We start from the raw sequence: 21,006 nt of genomic DNA, 5'->3' as shown, positions 1-21,006 counted from the left end.
TGCTGGGGCCTTGACCAGTATCTTTGTGTCCTCTTTGACCACGGGTGACGTCCCGGAGGACTGGCCAGTGGCTAATGTTGTTCCTCTATTTAAGAAAGGAACAGGGGAAAATCCAGGGAACTATAGACCAGTGAGTCTCACGTCAGTTGTAGGGAAATTGCTGGAGAAAATTCTTAGAGATAGGATATACGAGCATCTGGAATCCAATGGCTTGATTAGGGAAACCCAGCATGGCTTTGTGCGGGGCAAGTTGTGTCTTACTAACCTGGTTGAGTTTTTTGACAAGGTGACGAGAGAGATGGATGAAGATGGAGCTGTGGATGTCAGCTACATGGACTTCAGTAAGGCATTTGACAAGGTTAATCAAGAAAGTTCGGATGCATGGGGTCAGTGGAGAATTGGCTATGTGGATCCAGAACTGGCTTGCCCATAGCAGACAGAGGGTGGTGGTTGAAGGGATTTATTCAGGCTGGAGGCCTGTGAGTAGTGGTGTTCTGCAGGGATCTGTACTGGGACCTCTGCTGTTTGTGATGTACAGAAATGACCTGGATGAGTATGTTGATGGGTGGGTTCATAAGTTTGCAGACGATACCAAGATTGGTGGAGTTGTGAACAGTGTGGAAGACTGGCGACGGATACATCATGATAGAGATCAATTGCAGATGTGGGCAGAGAAATGGCAGATGGAGTTTAACCCAGATAAATGTGAGGTGTTGCACCTTGGTAGGACTAATGTCAAGAGGCAGTACACTCTTAAGGGCAAGACCCTTAACAGTGTTGGAGACCAGAGAGACCTTGGGGTGCAAGTCCATGGCTCATTGAAAGTGGCTACACAGGTAGATAGGGTGGTTAAGAAAGCTTATGGAATGCTTGCTTTCATTAATCGAGCTATTGACTATAGGAGTCAAGAAGTTATGATGCACCTCTATAGAACTCTGGTTCGGCCGCATTTCGAGTATTGCGTGCAGTTCTGGTCACCTCACTATAGGAAGTATGTCGAAGCTTTAGAGAGGGTGCAGAAGAGGTTTACTAGGATGCTGCCTGGATTAGAGGGCATGTGCTATCAGGAGAGGCTGGACAAACTTGGACTCTTTTCTCTGGAGCGGCGGAGGCTGAGGGGTGATCTGTTGGAAGTGTATAAAATTATGAGGGGCATAGATAGGGTGAACAAGCAATATCTTTTTCCCATTATTGAGCAATCCAATACCGGGGGCACGCATTTAAGGTGAGAGGGGGTAGGTTCAGAACAGACGTGAGGGGTACGTTTTTTTACTGAGAGAGTGGTGGATGCCTGGAATGTGTTGCCTGATAGGGTGGTGGAGGGGGGGCTTTTAAGAGGGGCTTGGATGGGCATATGATTGAGAGGAAAATGGAGGGATATGGGCATTCAGTAGGTAGGAGGGATTAGCTATGTAGGCACAACATTGTGGGTTGAAGGGTTTGTTCTGTGCTGTACTGTTCTATGTTCTATGAAGTAATTCTTTAAGACTTTAGTGAGGTTATTGCACTCTGATCACAGCGAACAAGTGATGGGGGTTGTGCCTAGATCACTCTACAGAATGTGTTGCAAGTCGTCAGGCTTAGTGGTAGCTGGTGAGGCAATGTGATAAACCAGGTCTCTGCAGTGTTCATCCTGGGTTACTGCTGAGTGGCATTGGTATGAGATCTGTCTGGAGAATGGTTCACAGGAAGGGTTCAGGATCAGGTTATGACAAGGGATCTTGCAAGAGAAAATAATAAAAGGGGAGAATACAGGAGGTTAATAGATTTTCAGAAACGTATATATTAGTTCGTAATGTGTCTTAGTGTGATCTCTGGAACACCCTTTCCATTTGGTCCCTATTGTCATGATTACTATTCTTACAGAAAATAATAAAAGGGGAGAATACAGGAGGTTAATGGATTTTCAGAAACATATATATTAGTTTGTAATGTGTCTTAGTGTGACCTCTGGAACATCCTTTCCATTTGGTCCCTATTGTCATGATTATTATTCTTACAGTTTCAGATTCTTGCCCAATATTTTTTGTTCTGATCCTCATGCTACACTTCCCTGTACTTATTACAACCCTAACCCCCAAGAATATAGACACAGCACGAGGCACCCACTACTCAGGGTTTTTGTCATTGAATAAGATGCAGCTGCCCCCTGCTGTTAGGATCTCAACATGCCTCGAGTCAATTCTGTTTGGTTGCTCAAATTTGTTGGTGGAAGGATTGTGTTCCAAAAGCAGGGATATGAAAGACACTAATGACACGTTATTGTTTTGAATATTGTTGGTAATAATTATCCCTCTAGAGCATCCAGATTATTCAGTCACTGATTAAATTCTGCCCACTGGGCACAAGAATAGACTACATAAAATTTTAAACAAGATTTTGCCTTGATGCTTTTCTGTTACTCTCCTCCCCATATTGTTCCCTCCTTGCCTATTCTGCTGTCTCTCAATAAACTCAATAGCCAAGAAATGTAGTTCACAAAAACACTGCTAGGATCCATAGTCCTAGTTTCAGTAACACAGGAAGTGAGAGCTCAGTATGACCAGAGAAATTATCATCTTCAGAATGCCTGAACTGAGCAGCAGTTTAACAACAATTACAAATGCCAATCTAAACCTCGGCTGTCCAAACAATGGCCTATGAGCCATGTGCATATAAATATCTGTATAATTTGACTCCTGGGAGCTCTGAATTGGCATTTAAGTACATTAGAGAGAGCAACTTTCAGACCCACGAATTTCTGACTGGACTCCATACCACCTATGTGACAAAGCTTGGAGAAGACATTGCTAAGGGTGGGCCTCCTTAACTTGCCTGTAACAAAACTTAGAGAAAGGAATACAAGACCTTGCTGGTGGATTCAGAAGAAAAAGAGTGGGGAATGAAACTCATACACAGCAGGACTGTGTTTTGCTGAATGGCCCATTTCTGTGCAATACATTCTATGCAGTATTATCAAACTCATTTAGCTATTCATGAGGCTCCTCTCCCTGGTCATTGTATTTTCTTTCTTCCCCCAACCTAGATTTGTTCTACTCCTCAGCTTATTTTCTTGAAATCCTATTAGAACTTGTGTTCCTGCTTTTACGTAAAGCTGCAACTGAACAATAAGAGACCTTTAAAGATGTTGTCTACATAGATTTTTGGAAGGCATTTTATTAAATTTCACACAAAAGGCTGGTTAGCAAAGTTGACATCCACAGAATTAAAGGATCACTAGCAGAGAGGATAGGAAGTTGGCTAAAAGGAGGAAAGCAGTCAGTAGAGGTAACTGGTTGTTTTCCACATTGGAGGATGGTAGACATTGATGTCCCCTAAGGATGAAGTGCTGGGACCACTTCTTTTTTTTAAAAAAAACGTTTTAATGACTCAGACATGGATAAAATTTCCAAAATTTACGTTTGCCATTGAGTTTGGAAATATGATAAACAATGAGGATCACAGTATTAGATTGGAATTGGGCATAGATGGACTGGCTGAAAACACAGATAAGTCGCAGGAAATTTAATACAGAGAGGCCTATTTGGGAGAAAGGAGAGACAATATAGATTAGATTGCAGAGTTCTAAATTGTATGCAGCACCAGAGGAACCAGGGCGTACATGTGCACAAATCTGTTAAAATAGAAGGGCATGTTGAGATGTTGAGACAGTGATTAATAATGCATATGGGACCTGGGATTCTAAAATAGGGGGAGAGAATATAAAAACAGGACATTGCTGTTGAACCTGTATAAAACACTGGTTAGGCCACAATTGGAGTATAGCATACAATGGTGTTTGCCACATCCTACAAAAGATTGGAAAGTCCTAGACTGGTTCTAGGGATGAAGGATTTCAGCTATCGGGTTAGAAGGGAGAAGCCAGGGTTGTACCCCTTGGAACTGAGAAGGCTGAAAAGAGATTTGATGGAGGTGTCAAAGGTAATTACTGTCTTACACAGGGTAAATGGTGAAAAGCTGATCCAATTAGTGCATGGTTCAAGGACCAGCAGACACAGATTTAAATTTTTAGGGAAAAGGTTCAAAGGGTTGGTGGGGCTAGGAGGAAGAAATGTGAGGGAAAAAAGTGTTTTTTAAAATCAAAGAACAGTAAGGATCCAGAATTCACTGCCTGTAAGAGTGATAGAAACGGAATCAAATCAGTATCTTCAAAATGAATTTGTATAGGCACTTCTGAGAGGATAATTTGCAGGACTATGGGAAAAGAATTGACAGGATTACTGGGCAAAGGCCTTCATACAATTGATGAGTCAGATGGCCTTACCAACGTTATGACTCTTTTAACAGCAACTCCTGCATTTTCCATTATCACCTTTCCTCTGTAACCAATGGAACTGCCAAAATTTGTAAAAGAGAAGAGACAAATCCTTTTTATCTCTGGTGTTAATTGAGCTAAATATACTTGAACATCTTCTTTCAATGTATGATTCATGCTTGGTGTTTTTAAGTAGTAATTTCAAAAGATTTACAAGCATTTACTAAATTCATACAAGATTTTTTTGTTATTTCAGTTCTGGGACTCATGATCGTTCTTTATTCTTATAAATGTTGTTGATCATTTTTCATAATAAGTGTGCTAAACTTCTTAATCCTTGGAATCATATCTCACTCTTTGGAGTATCAGAACAGCAACATTGATGACAGTGCAATTTATTTAGTTTGTGTGAAATACTAACCAGCCCTTTACACTTTACTGAGACAGAAGAGAGAAGGGATGGAAAACTGTGGAAGATAGGAGAACAGAGCTGAGTTTAAAGGGGAAATTGAGGTTCTTCCAGGAAGAGACCAGGAAGTTGAAAGGTGGCAATTGTTACAATTTAGGGTTGAGGCGACTGAAACATCTGCTGCTAATTACACAGATGGTCATATAAACCAAAGGAAATGGGGATGCACACAAACACTAGAGAAATAGGTGTTAACTTGGAAGAGGCTTTGCATGGGAGAAAGCTGTGATACAATTTGAAAACTTTGTTAACATAGATTTTAGTTGCAGTGACCTATAAGTTGTGGTCACCTAAAAGTGGTATTCTATCAATTCTAGAGTCCTCCGATATCGAGGTGGGGAGCAGGAGGATTCACAATCTGAGATTATGCCAAGGTTGCTTACATTTTTGTTCAGTGAGTATATGGCTAGGGAGAAAGTTGGTATGCTGATTGATCAGAGATACAGGATAACTCTGCAATCTTAGTCCATTGTGCTCTTTAGGTTGCCAACAAAAGCTTCAGAAACATTTTTCTTTCAATTCCCTCAGAGTCTAGCCTCTAATCCAGCACCATACTGAAATAAATTATTTAAACTTTATAGGAATGTACACTATACTTTTTTTTATTAGTTGCTAAATTTGGAATATGCCTTTGTTAGTAAAGAATGCGATGAAGAATCATACATTCTGTCTCTTATATCTTGCATACAATTATAGGCCTCCCTTTTAGCCTAGCCAATAAAATCAAGGGCTTTGAAATGGAATCACATTGCATCCCATTTTGTAGGTGTAAAATGGCTTCCAAAAGCTCAAAAACAACAGGTCAATAAATGCCTTAATTATGCACCTGGTTTGCCACTTAGCCACACTGGTAAAGGCTGCTCCATATGTGTCCGGGCATGGGTCTGGAATAAAAATGAAATTCCATTGTCCTAGGTTTCTGTTGTGTTTTCCTTGCTCTGGATTTCATGGGTTTTTCCCAGACACAAGGCAATAGTGAAAGCCATACTTTTTAACTTGATGTTGGGGGCAACATCAGCAAGGCCAACATTTACTGCCCATAGCCAAATGTCCTTGAAAAGGTGTTGCAATCTATCTCGTTAAGATACTCTCAAAGTGTTGTAGTGAAGGGAGCTCCAGGATGTAGACTCAGTGACGATATATTTTTCAAGACTTGGATGGGACCCTACAGGTGGTAGTATTACCAAGCACCTGCTGCCTTTGTCCTTCATGGTGTAGAGACAGTGACTTTTGGCTGGTGCTGGCAAAGAGGCCTTGGAAAGTAGCTGTAGCGCATTTTGTGGGCAGTACACATTGCAGCCACTGTGCAGCAGTGGCAAAGGGAGGCTAATGGAGTACCAATCTCCATGATTTGTCTTGGATAGCTTCAAGCTTCCTAGTATTGTAGGAGTTGTTCTCATCCAGGCAAGTGGAGAATATTCAATCACACATCCGACTTGTGGCTTGTAGATGGTGCATATCTGTTGGGGAGGGGAGTCACTTGCCACAGGATATCCAGCCTTGGATCAGCTTTTGCAGCCTCAACGTTTGAACTTTCTTTTTGAATTTCTGGTCAATGGTGCCCAGGACATTGATAGAGGGGACTCAGCAATGACAAAGCCATTGAATTTCAAGAGATGGTTAAACTCTCTCTTGGAAGTGGGCATTGCCTAGCGTTTATATGGGACAAATGTTACTTAATCATTTAATTGCAACTGAAGGAAAGTTTCAACTTGTGGGGCAATGTAGTCCGGAGACACTGAGCATGATATCTGGCTTGAGAGGGCCCAGCAGGTAGTCAATGATGACCAGTGAAGTCATCTTTTCCTGCAAGAGGAATGGCAGTAACAGATAGAAACATCTGTGAGCATGCTGAGAGAAAGCAGAGAGCAGCAAGGAGTTTTTTTTGGAATTAAGTATTAAGGCATACTGGAACAAAAAATACTGAATGTTGGAAGAACTCAGCAGGTCAAGCAACATTGGAAGAAAAAGGTGCAAGTCAACATTTTGGGTCAAGACCCTGCATCATGCTTGATTGCATCATTGACGATCCCTTCTATCACTTTGATGATTGAAAATGATAGGATGGGATGATAATTGGATGGATTGGACTTGACTGCTTTGTAAACAGAACAGTATCAGGTAGATGACAGTACTGTGGCTGTACTGATGATTCAGATTGGAGGCAAGTCTTCAGCACCATAACTGGATGGCTCCAAGTCCAAAGACATTGCTATATCCAGTGAACGTCGGCATTTCTTGAAATCACATGGAGTGAATCAAATTGACTATAGATTGGCTTCAGATGAGGACCAGAGGAGGTCACTACACTCAATGCAATATTTCAAGCCAAGATGTATCAAAGACATAAAACCAAGTAGTATAACTGAGTTTTATATTTGATTTCACTATTTCTAGGAAACAATCTGGTACTTTAAATAGGCACACAAATATAGGTCAATACACTTGAGTGACCTAAATCCACATGCATAACACCTTTTCTACATTAAATAACTAGATAGTTATAAACCTTTACAGCTCATTTTGTTTTAAATCTTACTAATCTATTGCCAACCCTTGTGCATGTTTTCACACTTTGATAATTCTAATGATAAAATCTTCAAAATCAGGGAAGAATCTAGAACAGAGCTCTTGGGAACTCCGATCATTACTACGCTTTGGCATGAACCTTGCCCTTTACTGAACGCTTAACATGCACTATTTTAACTAATTCCCAAAGCATTGTACAGTTTCCCCATTAATGCATAATATCTCATCGTTTTCTAGTGGAAACCTATCTCTGTTTAAAAAAAACACCTAACAAGACACGCAAGAACTTGAAAGAAAGCAAAATATAATAAACCTAGCCCAGAGCCCCTGGATTCACCCGGAAAACCTCGGGAGAATCTTCAGCTGCCTCCCGTCGGCAGGCTGGAGTTCCCTGGTATTCTATGGGTGGTTTTATTAGATTTCCCACCGGTGGAACAGGAGCTTCACTCTGCCGCCATCATTACTCAGCATATAAACTGGCAATAAACTCACGGGATTGATTGCTGTCGCCTTGCACTCCTCTTAACCTCAGTGCATATTGATATCTCAACCTGCTTTAAACTCGGGGCGCCTCTGTCCTCCCGTACTGTTTAAACTTAGGGATGTTTTTCCCTGGATAAAAGTTAGTGAGTAATCAATCACCTGCACCATCATATGCTGCTCGTTATTTATTCTTTTGCGCAGAAGGTGGCAGTGGAGAGCTCTTCAGTGTTCACATATTCTGGTAAAAAGACTTGTACCAATGCAGACAGTTTGGAAGGTCTGCTTAAAAACTTTGTAGATCTCAAAAATTAAAATTTTTCCTTTCAATTGCTCTCAGATACCAAGTGATGTTATAAATCGCTGAATCATAAGTCATCGATGGAGGTGCTAAGGGAAGAGAATGACTTATTAAGGACAACGTTACCTATACAGTATGGCAACAATGACAACTCAGTTTCTACACTGTCCGCAGTGTTTTGTTACTGCCACGCACTGTAGAAATAAGAGTTATTTCCTTGTATTTTAAGGATACAATCTTTTAAAAATTGATACTCATCGTGGATATACAGCTTTGAGATGAAAAAGCAAAATTAGATTAATGTACAGCATAAAGTCAACATATCCCACTCCTGATTAAACATCCAGATATAATGAACATTTACCAAGGCAGGGTTTACTTTACTAGTGGGTGTTATAGTGAGACACTGTTAAATGTTGTGCTTTGTGATGGAATGATGCTGTGAAGAAATGTTATATCACTGAGTCCAGTACAGCGATATTGGTGTAAGGACCTGATGTATTAAATCAGAGCCTGAGGTTTAATAGAGAGTTATAATATTATTACAGCTGCTAATTAACATAGGAATGTGACTGTTTTTTTTAAAACGAATGACAGATATATTTTAGGAATTAATTTACATGCCTGAGATTGAGTTGTCCTAAGCAGAGTCTGGGGAACACTGCAGGAAACACACAGACATTTTTGGCAAATGCTCTAGTTACATTTCTCTAATACTTCTGTTCGGAGCAGATTCATTTCCAGACTACTCCTGTTACTGTTTCTATAATTAGCAGTAGCTCAAATTGAATTCAGCTCACTGAAACAATTATACTGAAAAAACTAACCATTTCCGCCCCTTTACTCTGAATAATTAAGTGATTGGCTGCAGATACTTTTATCACATGACTGAGCATGAAGCAAATGTTGATAAATGAGCCCAGAGTCCAACGTGATTTAAATAAGCAGCCTTGACTTGTTGTTAACTAGCGTATATCACATACTTTTCCATTGTGCACAGAGAAAGGCCAAAGAAATTTTTTTAAAGCATTGAAACTGGAAATAACTTTAACATAGGAACTTAACTTAAAATACAATTATGTATGTCAAATGTGCCTTTAAAAGTTACAGTATTGCTAAAGAAACAGTTGTGCCAATCTCAAGTATGCAAATTTACTTCTAAAATGATTTTAAAAAACAAAGTCAAATGAGTCTGCTATGCCAGAGCCGATATGCAAAATCGATATTACAAAGAATCTTGAATCTGGTCCAACATACATGCTAAACCACCCAGCGACCTGCAGCTTGTCAATCAACAAACTGGAACAGAAATTCAACAAGATCGTGGCTGATTGTGTACCTCAAATTCACTTTCATGCCTGGTTCTTGTATCTATCAGTGTACAAAAATCTGTCAGTCTCATCTCGACATATACAGCTCTTGGGGGTGGGGTTGAAGAATTCTGAAGAATACAATGAGTGAAGAAATTTCTTAGCTCTGGCTTGAATGGCTGACTCCTGATTCTGTGACTATACTCTCTAGTTCTTAAAGACTGTCTTAGTGCTTCCAGTCCATCAGTTAGTGCCTGCATTGTTACTGGGCAGTGCATCCGTCCCATCCAGTTAAATTAAGTTAAAATACCAGACATTGAGAACATAGTGGGAAGAGGCAGTATTTATAACACCCTCTACCTTCTTCCCACTAGTCAGAATAATTAAAATCAATTCCTCTATTGGTGATCTTCAGCCTGTAACATAGATTATTTAGCAGAATAATGATATGTGGCATGAAATCTAAGGCACTGCTGTCATCAAGGAATTGGGATGAAATGTAAAAAAACAGTCTAACAATCACAAGGTGATGCATTTTGGGAGGGCAAACAATGGTAGAGCCCAAGGGAGTGTTGATGAACCGAGGGACCTTGGAGTACAAGTCCATAGATCCCTGAAGGAGGAAGCTAGGTGGGTAAGGTGGTGAAGAAGGCATATGGGGTGCTTGCCTTCATCGGCACTGGCAATAGCATACAAGAGCTGGGGTGTCACATTACAACTTTATAAAACATTGGTTAGGTCACATATGGAGTATAGTGTGCACTTCTGGTTGCCACACGATATATGAAGGATGTAACTGCACTGGAGAGGATGCAGAGGAGATTCACCAAGATGTTGTCCGGACTGGAACATTTCAGTTATAAGGAGATACTGGAAAGGCTGAGTTTGTTTTCCCTGGAGCCAAGGAGGCTGAAGGCCGACTTGATTGAGGTATATAAAATTATTAGGGGGATAGATAGGGTAGTTAATAAAACTCATTTTTCCATGCTGGGGATATCTGAAACAAGAGGACATAGGTTTAAAGTGCGAGTAGGAGGTTTAGAGGGAATTTTTTTTTCCACATGGAGGATGTTTGGAGTCTGGAATGCACTGGCTGAAGAGATGGTGGAGGCAGATACTCTCACAACGTGTAAGAAGCATTTAAGGCAGGCACATTAGCAATATTTAAAAGCCATCTAGATAAGTACATGCATAGGAGAGGTTTAGAGGGCTAGGTGCCAAACACGGGCAGATGAGACTAGCTCACTGGGCAACACAATTGGCATGGACGAGTTGGGCCGAAGGGCCTGTTTCCATGCTGTATGACTCTATGGCATCAAGCAAGTACTTGGAGACACAAGAGACTGCAGATGCTGGAATCTGGAGCAAAAAAATCAAACTGCTGGAGGAACTCAGCGGGTCAGGCACCATCTGTGAAGGGAAATGGACTCAGATGAAGTGTCTTGACCTGAAATGTAGACTATTAATTTCCCTTCAATAGATGCTGCCTGACCCACTGAGTTCCTCTAGCCTTCTGATTTTAGGTAACTATTTGAATCACCAAAGCATCAATGGCTATGGACCTAATGCAGGTAAATGCGATTAGTGTAGATGGTACAATAGGTGACATGGATATGGTGGGCAGGGGGGCCTGTTTCTATGACTTTCTAGTGAGGCTTGAATGCTTTTAAATGTTCAGTCTGTGAATGCAAGCTTTTTTCTATAAAATAATTTCCAAGTATTTATTTAAACAGTGCTTTACAGATCTTGTCCTAGCAATGTTACTCTTGTCAAATTCTTTTTACTTATTCCCATTGCTGATTCTTTGGTTGACAATGATAGTCATTGCAATGATGTTTACTCCAAGTAATAGCCTATTGAGTGTCAATTCTCAATATAGGGTAACATCAACAATTGTGTGGTAGAACTGGAATACTATGTACCTGGAAAGTATGTATGTTTCCCTACAATGATGTTATACATTGCAATAATTAATTTATCACAGAATTTCAGCTAAATCTTGAAATTAACCAACAGCTTTTAATTTTCTCCTAGTGTTTTATTGTTACCATGTAACTAATATTTTAAAAGAACCTCCTTAAATTGTTTCCTTAAATGATGGACACAAAACAGTTGAAAATGGAAAATCCCCAGTCTGAAGTTTTCATTTTCCACTTAGTGATGGACAGTAGATTCTACTTGCATGTAATCATCAGTGTCTGTGACAATAAGCATTTCCAGTTTACCGATTCCCATCAGGTACGCATTTTGGAGAATGATAAGATTTTTTTTATTAGTCACATGTATATCAAAACACACAGTGAAATGCATCTTTGCATAGAATGTTCTGTGGGGCAGCCCACAAGTGTCGCCATGCTTCCGGCGCCAACATAGCATGCCCACAACTCCTAACCCGTACGTCTTTGGAATGTAGGAGGAAACCGGAGCACCCGGAGGAAACCCACATAGTCACAGGGAGAACGTACAAACTCCTTACAGACAGCGGAAGGAATTGAACCTGGGTCGTTGGCGCTGTAATAGCGTTACACTATTTACACAATTATTATCACTACGGGTTCCATCACAACCACTCCTACCACTACCACCTACTACTACTACCTAGACCTGCTGCTATTGCCACTACTTGCAGTTATAAAGTACCCCAAGGTCCTTCATAGAGGCATTAGAGGTTTTCACAGAATGTTCCTATATTGATTTTTGTGTGGTAAGGCTTATTGATTTTTCTTAATTACGTGATATTTTACCATGTGTCAGGGTCCGTAGAGCAGATAAACATGGTGTAAAATGTTAATGACTTAAAGGCATTTAACCTTTATCAGTCTTGCCACATTTCAGTTATTCGGTTTTATTGCACTGACAGACTGTTTAATGTGCAAAAACAAATACTTTTTAATAATACTTTATTAATTAGAAGTTTTACACCTTCTACTTAAGAACCAAGTTGAGTTCTATAGCAATAGTCTTAGTAGTTCAGTTTATCGAAAGCCATTCAGTTCCACTGATCCCATTAAACAATGGATGGTTGTCAATCAAACTCGACAATTGTTAGTTTTTGAATTTCACAAAACACAGCATTGTTACATATATTCCCCACATTAATTTTAATAGTTAAATATGATTGTTATTGCAGGTGCGTGCGGATCACTGATACAGGACTTGGCTATCTATCCACAATGTCTTCCCTGCGCAGCTTGTACCTGAGATGGTGTTGCCAGGTGAGTATTGCAATGCACATACAGTAAATTTAAAGTAAAAAAAAATCACATACTGATATCTTTTATAAAGCCATGGAAACAATCAAAGCAATCTGGCTGCAACTGTAACACTTAATATATTAACACAGAACATTATCCTTGGCAAATTCATCAATACAAACTGGTCTGGAGATCTTAGTGGGTGTAGCAGCTAGGGCCAATGACCATTTTGGCCTTTGATTCCCCCACAGCAAACTAATTGTGCTCGAGGCCTTGAACTGATCAGGTGTTGTGCATTTTCAACACAGAGAATGGACAATCCTGTATTCTATGTTCTGTTCAGAGGCTGGCTTCTGGATCGTCAGTAGCCACAAACCTCATCATCCCTATGCTGTGACTGGAACAGTGGGGCCATCAGATATTTTGACAGTAATGGTGTTGGGGCAGTGGTGGGGAGTGTGTACAGGGAGATCAGACACCAGTACTGATGTTTGGATGATGTTGGGAGAATGGCAGTTAGTCCATCAGCTGAGTTTTGGATGGTGGGGCTTTGTAAGATGATCACAAGGCAGAATATCAGGAGAACTAGGCCAAGGATCAAGCAGATGACAGAATCAGGTTCAGGATAAAGATTGGAGGTGGGCATTAGGGAGGTGGTTCAGTGCTTTGCAAGGGTGTGGTTCACCAGATAAAAGGCAACTCAGTCCATTGCAAAGGGGATATTTGAAACCCCAAGGATGAGTCACCAGAGCTTGGTCAAATTTCCAGAGCGATGTGGAACAATCCAGAAATGATCATTATACGTTTCACTCCTAGGAAAAAAAAAGATTGATTTTCAATTGCACCAATGCCAATTTTTTAAAAAAACAGCAATTTCTGACAGTGACAGATTCATTTCAATAGATAGGGTGGTGGAATTAGCCCAGCATTAGTATGGATTATTAATAGCTATGAATAACACGTTGAGTAGGAGTATTATAAAGATAATTTCCAAAACAGTGATGGGGAAAGACAAGTAATACAGATAATGGACCATTACAATATTGATTTGTTTCTTTGCCTCCAATAAACACAGCCTGACCTAGATATTTCCTATAGCTTTTACATGTTTGGGTTGTTTCAACAACAGTTTATGAACATGGCAACACTGGCCTCGCCCCAAGTGAGATACATTCTATGTCCTTTGTTCTATCCATCCCTTCCCCACCCTTTTCTACAACTTTTAAAAAAAAACTTGTTTTCTCTCTTGATGTTGAAGGGTCCTCAACCTGAAACATTATCTGTTTTTCTGCGTATGCTGACTGACCTGCTGAGTGTTTCCAAAACTTTTGGCTTCTATGTACAAGTTCTAGAACAGTCAGTTTTTGAGTAAATGTTGTTTGAGCCCGTGGGTTTAATTAAAAGATCTAAGCATTCGTACAAAAACAAAAATCCTATTTTTTGCAAACTTGCAGGAGCTTTGATGGATTGGACACCATCTTTATGATAAGTAGCCAGTGATACAATAGCACCTAGGATCCATTAAGTGCCAGGGTTTGTTTTGTTTTCTGGTTGAAAGAAGTACAATGGGCTACTGAAGACCTCTTTCCAAAACAAATTATTGACATTATCATCTTCAAGTTACTACTAACTCAGCCTAGTCCAACTGAAGTCCACAGAATGCATGTCTGTGGAATAATGTCTGGATGATTAAGTTAATTATTTCTTTTCACAGGTGCAAGATTTTGGTTTACAGCATCTCTTTGGAATGAGGAGTTTACGATTACTTTCATTAGCAGGTGACTAATTTTAGTTCTATTAATATGATTTAATATGCACAGACTTTCTTGATATCCATTTGTGTGACCCATTTCATGGGTAAAAATGCAAGGAAATTTGAGTTCTCCACAAAACAATACAAGCTCAGAAACTGACATCACCTGGTGAGATAAAACCTGTGTTTGGTGCAGGGCAATTCCAATCTAGAAAGCACAACTCTCATCTGTACTGGTAATGATACATACAGTATCTGGTAGATGTTTCTGGGATCATTGTGAGGGATGGGAGAGGGTATTGGTGTTTCTGGGTAGGAAGTTTAACTGTGAGAACTAGTAACAAACCAGGCCTTGTTATTCACATGTTTGACAGACTAACATTAAATGGTTATTTTGTTCAGCTGAACCATCATATTTAGAAAGCAAATACTGTATATCACCTAATAGGGAAGTTGCATTCATTTACTTTTAAGATTTTGACAATTTTGAATTGCAAAGTATGTTGGAGCTTTCAGACGGCGGGCAAGGAGAAGAAAAAGAGCCCCATGACTTTTTTTATTGCTTTCTGAAAGAGTTATTGTTCAAGGTGAGTATCAGGAGGTATGTATTTTTCCCATATTGTATTGGTATGTTATTGTCACTTGTACTGAGGTATAGTGAAAAGTTTGTCTTACAAACTGATTGTACAGGTCAATTCATTACACAGTTCAGTTACATTGAGTTAGTACAAAGTGCATTGATGTAGTACAGGTAAAAACAGTAACAGTACAGAGTAAAGTGTCACAGCTACAGAGAAAGTGCAGTGCAATAAGGTGCAAGGTCACAACAAGGTAGATTGTGAGGTTATTGTCCATCTCATTGTATAAGGGAACCGTTCAATAGTCTTATCACAGTGGGGTAGAAGCTGTCCTTAAGTCTGGTGGTACGTGCCCTCAGGCACCTGTATGTGGGCAGAAAGTGCCCAAAGAACTTTCTTTGAAAGTATGGATTAGAAGTCATCCATCAGATCTGTAACAGAAACGTCATTCCATGAAACACAAGATATTTAATAAACTCATAATACTGCAAAAGGTAAGTAAAGCCATTGCTTTTTATTTCTCAGAATCTATTTATTGTCACTCTCCACCAGGACTCAGAGTGGTGAGCGTTTTCTGGAACCAATCCTTCAGCAGTAACCACAAAGTGCCTTATTTCACTCTTGTATGTAACATAAACTCTCCTGGCACTCTGTCATTTTATTTGCTGTGTCATCGCATTTGCTGTCAGTTGAATAAACTGCAACTCATCTGATAACGCCTTCCTCGCTCAACAAACAGGTTGAAATTCTCTAGTCTAGCATTCCATGATCCAGCAAGTTTTGAATCTGCAGTACAGATCTATACTAATTAACTAATTCTAACAAAGATCTAAAATCAACTAAGATCTATACTAACCTGTAGCTAATTAACCTACCAGTGCAACTTTAGCGATCTCATCTGACGGAGGTTCTGACTTACGGAAACTTCAGGTTAGCGACAGTCCTTGGAACTCTTACATAACCCGGAGAGTGACTATAACTTAAAAAGAACCATTCTCCTGCTCAGTGGAAGATGATCTGGGCCAATTTTTGTGGTCTCATTTATCTGTGGTCCGGCACCAGTCAGGTTCCCAAGAAGAGTTCCAACCTGTACTTCCAATTCCAAACTTCCCCCATCTTCTTTTGCTTATCTTCGTCTTCCTTTTAGCTTAAACATACATGCAGGAACCCCAAGCACATGCATTTACCTTCTCAGTCATCATTCATAATCCTGTCCTTCTCCGTCTGCAGGAGAAGGGAGAGAGATTTTCACAGATGGAGTTAAACTAGACATTGTGGCCCTCATCCAGATAGAGCAGGAGACAACCGAAATCTCTGGCACAGCAAGAGCTAACTACTTTGGCAATGGTGAGACTACAAAGTCCTTTGATCAGAGTGGCTGCTTATTGCTTGAACCTTTACATGAACTGCAAGCAATTGCACTTTTGGACAACTCTGCAAGGTGAACCAGTGTTGTCAAGCTTTGAATATATCAACATTCAGCTTCAATGCCATCCTAAATAATGTCCTTCTCTTTCTTCTAGGTCCCATTCATTTGCAAGGACCTCATCAGCAACTTGCTGAGGAGGGCACCTCAAAACGACAATATCTGTTCTGAGGAATCACCGTCATGCATCACATAACTTCCACACACTAGTACAGAGATCAACACCTCTGAGGGTTGGGAGTGAGGTGGAATGGGTGGCAGTACTTTCCAATAAGTTAGAGACTTGTACCTGTAAAAAAATGCACAGCACAAATAAACAGGAACATCTACTGAATTATTTTAATTCAGGTTGAGCTCATGCTGCAATAACTGGCAGGACCACATGAAATTTATCAGGAGCACCATCTGAGACCACAGAGTTCTCTAGAAGAAAGAAGATCAGCCAGCTCAGAGAATGGCGAAGACAATAAAATGAGTGAGGAAATTGAGGGAGGCAACAATCGACAGGAGATGAGGAAACCTGACAGCCACTCACAAACTTAATGAGGAACTGGAGGACCAATTCTGCTCCCTCAGTATTCAAATTAAGGAAACTAAAAACGAAATAAAGTTGGCTTTCAGAAAGCTGCGGCAAGGGATCTTTGGTTTACTTCAGATACTCATTGTGGCTCTTGATAAGTTGATGTATTTTGTAAAGCAGGCTTGAAACAGGTGCTAGGCATCTTACTTGCCTATAGTAACGTTGAGCATTTGGCCCCAGAGCCTATTCCACTGTTCAATAAAATCAAAGATAATCTGAAACCTCCCATGCAAGAGAATTTAACATCTCCCTTAGGACTGGGCCCCAAACACTATACAGGAACCTTGACCAATGTGGCGTGCAGTGCATTATGAATTTGCATGCTCATCCACATGCTACATTGGATGCTTGGTCTCCTTTTTTTTACTGCTAGAAAACAGGTGTTATCTCAAAGAATTTCTAGGGCTTGCAGTCTCAGCTCAAGCACAAAACCATGGTCAATTAAGTACCAGAGGACTGCAGGTAACCATGGTATTTTATCCCATTACAAGTCAGTCTTTAGAGGTGGCTATGAAAAGAAAAGGGAAAAAAAAAGCCCCAGAATAATTATGTATATAAATAGATTACTTAATGAGGCTATTTAAATCTAACCTATATAACTGGCAAGAAAGATTATGAGATAATATTGTCCTCATTTTGGGGATTAACAGTTTAATCTCCAGTACCAATCCTATTAAGTATTTCTAACTTGTATGCTTTTTCTCCCCCAAAGCTGGGTGATAACTGTACCTTTTTGTCCCCTAGGCTGCCCATTGTTGACCACTGCTGGCCTCTCAGGCTTGATTCAGCTACAAGACTTGGAGGAGCTGGAACTAACCAACTGCCCTGGTGCTACCCCAGAGCTCTTCAAATATTACTCCCAACACCTGCCCCGCTGTATGGTGATTGAGTAAGGACACCAGGGATTGGCTACTTACACAGAATGACCACCTCCAGCCAAACCCCAGCACTGATTACCAATCAGATAAAAGCTTGGAGATGAGTGTGCATCTGATCAATGATAGGAAAATGATTTAACAGTGTCAGGAATGAGAAAGAAACTGAATATAAACAAACTGAGATTACTTTTGCTTTGGTGTGCAACCAGAGTCATCCCATTCTCTCTGTCTGGATGTGTGAATTCCACAGTCATTCCTGCTCATCACACTTTTCTCTAAATGTGGAGTGGTTGTGACCAGGCTTGTTCTGAGCATGTGCAGCGTTTGCAGGTAGCTGCAGTCACATGCTGCTGCTGTAACTCTTGTGTTTCGGTGCTGGATCTCTGTAATGTGTCTAACGTTTATGTAGAATTCCGTTCGCTGAAATGTCTCCCGCTGCAGATGCGAGGCCATATTTCTCTTATTAGAAAACGAGTTGTGGTGATCATTCCTTGTACCAGGGATGGATGTTAAAACATCTCTTCCAGAAGCCGTTGTCAACCAATTCTATTAACTCTTAACCAGCTAACAATGGAGAACTTTCTCCACCAGCCCAAATATTGGCAGATATTGCTTTTTTTTAAAAAAAAACAAATTAGTATTTTCTTTTTCAGTTTCTAATGCTGGCTGGTTCACTGCTGGGATCTGTAAGGGGAACGAAGTTGGGGATTGGGGTTTAGATGAAGGAGTACAACACATGACTTTTTTTTGGTGCAGGTTGAAGGACGTATGGGAAACCAAATCAGCAACAGCAACTGCCCATTTCATTCCTGAAGATTTCAGGGATTGGATGAGTTGGACTAGACTGTTTTGATATCTACAGGAGTATGTTTTCATAGAGACCAAAAGAAGCCCATTCTGGTTGTGAGCCTCCTGTGAAAGCAGGATGGCTTTGGGACTTCCTTACTGTATATATTTTTCTGTCTGTTTGGATACTCTTTAAAGAATTATAACTTATATTTGCTAAGTGTTTTCCTGTGCTGTTGGCCATTGGCTGTGATTTATAATATGTTGCTTTAAATGAAAAGATCTTAGAAGGTAAAATGGAAGGCCTGCACTCCATACATCAGCTGTAAAAGTACCAAGCTTTTCTTAACCCTGCTTCCCCCCTGCCCAGCAATACAGTGGAATTTTACAAAGAAACTCAAAGCAGAAGCAGCAATATTATTTCTATCATTGCTTTCAGCTGAATTGTGATGCCTTTGTTGTGTACAGTGTGATGCTTCCATGCAGTATCCTTTCGGAAAGTCAGTCCACTGTCAGTACAAATATTCTTAAAATAAATATTCCAAACAAAACCTCTAGGTCTTGCTGACTTTATTTAGCTTCTTTGCAGAACTAACACAAAGGCCATTTTATGGTATTAGCAGGATCAAAAACCAGGGGGTTTTCATTTAAAGTAAATTGGTAGCGGGGAGATGATTAAAGAAAAATCTACTCAATAGGGTAGGGGGAGTTTGGAGCTAACTGTGGAGGGCACAGAGGCAGAATCCCTCATTGCATTCAAAGTGAGCTTGAAGGGCTATGGTCCCACTAGATAGGATTAGCCCAATAGCTCTTTCAACTGTCATGGACAAAGATTACCTCCTTCCATTTTGTAAATTTGCTATAATTCTACAATTCATTCCAAACTGATCGCCTGGTTGGTCCATTGTCAAAAAATGCTCTGAATCCAGGTACCTGCTAATTAAGTACTGTTTTAGCATTGTTCATGGTTGTTAAGTTGCTGTTGCACAAGCATCCCTTTCTACCTTGTAGGAAAAAGTATTGTCCAGTTCTATTGAATGAAAATTGTCTCAATGAATACCCTGCTGCTTTTTTTGAAAAAAAAAGGAACAAGAGTTGAACAAATGAGCCACTTTTATTCTGAACTTTAGACACACTACCAGGGGACCAATGAGCCAATTCAATGAGTTAAAAGCCTTGGTTAAAAAAAACAGAAGATAATGGAATAGCCCAGGGGTATTTTTCTCCAGAAAAATGAGGAAAGGTTTACTTCTGGGCAGGTTTGGCTTAGTCTTAGTACTCTTGCCTCTCAGTTGGCAAGCTGTGGTTTCAAGAGCCACTCCAGAGATAGACATATAAACAAGGCTAACATTCACTGCAGCACTAAAATGAGGTCTTGTATCTGGTCTGTGTTCTTAGAGGTCCATCACAGATGACACTGCACCATTGGCAGGACTTCCTCAATGCTTAAAAAAAAAATCAACAAATTGTTTTTCCTTTGGTGTATTTAAAAAGGTAGAACAATGAGCTCTTCCAGCATATAATTTGTGTAAAAAAAAAAGAAACAGCAAGAACCCAACAACCAGCTCAAGAACATGGAAAAGCAAAATAACTTCAGATTAAAACAGGGTGCACATGACAGATAATTATCTAGAGAACGATGATGAACTGAAGACAACTATTCACCTTTAATGCGAAGAGGAAAGTGATGCAGGATGGCACTAGAAGGAAAAAGTAGACAATTTAGAAAAGTAATTCTCCTAAAAGTTGGTAGAAATTGAAACTAATGCACAAGGCAGCAAGAGCAGTAATAGGCTGGTCAAAAAAAAGACTTGCAAGAATTTATTTGAGCAGGCTTCAAATTGTGTATCTAAAACTTAAAAAAAAAATTCCTCTTAAATAAAACCACAAATGGTAATGTAGTAGAACAGGGATTTAGATTGGTTGAATGTCCTTTACTTTTTCATGCATTTGTGTTTTTCTCGAGCAATAAATTAACTTGAGAAAAGAGGCAAATATAAGCAAGTGGAAAGCTGATCTTTTGGTAAGTGAGTGAACAATAAAGAAGTGACTTTGCACCATGCCTGATGTACCTTTGAGAATATTTCACAGAACTCTGACATTATAGTGCAAAGCATTCTAATAATATTTCAGGTTTGTCAGTCTTAAACAAAACCAATTGTACCCATCAAAAGATTTCCTCAATTATGTAAACATCTTTTTCCCTTCACATGCAGCAAAAATTTACAGCACAGATGGGGGCTATTTTTCTCATCACATCCATGCCAGGAAAGTCTCAGAATAAAACATTGCAACCATAAGAGTAGCAATTAACATCAGCACCAAGCTCAAGTGGAAGCCTGGAAGGGTTATAAATAACAATAATAGTTGAAAGTGTAAGAGACTGTAACATATTGGATTTGGTGGCATTCACAATCCAACTCCAATTCCTGCTATCATTTACATCTTAATGATACTTCAACCTTCA

The 21,006-nt window shown here is 39.9% G+C and overlaps 1 protein-coding gene across 1 annotated transcript in view; it reads left to right on the top strand.

Moving 5' to 3' along the window:
* Positions 1 to 19,090, top strand: part of fbxl16 (F-box and leucine-rich repeat protein 16) — a 105,595-nt gene extending 86,505 nt beyond the window's left edge. The window contains 3 exon segments of the mRNA XM_052022423.1: positions 12,475 to 12,559; positions 14,253 to 14,316; positions 17,620 to 19,090. Coding sequence (XP_051878383.1) covers positions 12,475 to 12,559; positions 14,253 to 14,316; positions 17,620 to 17,768 — 298 coding nt within the window. The 3' untranslated portion in view covers positions 17,769 to 19,090.
* Positions 19,091 to 21,006: the final 1,916 nt, after the last annotated feature.

The sequence above is a fragment of the Pristis pectinata genome, chromosome 8 (genome assembly GCF_009764475.1).
Source record: "Pristis pectinata isolate sPriPec2 chromosome 8, sPriPec2.1.pri, whole genome shotgun sequence".
NCBI lineage: Eukaryota > Metazoa > Chordata > Chondrichthyes > Rhinopristiformes > Pristidae > Pristis > Pristis pectinata.
This window is presented reverse-complemented; position numbering and strand designations above follow the sequence as displayed.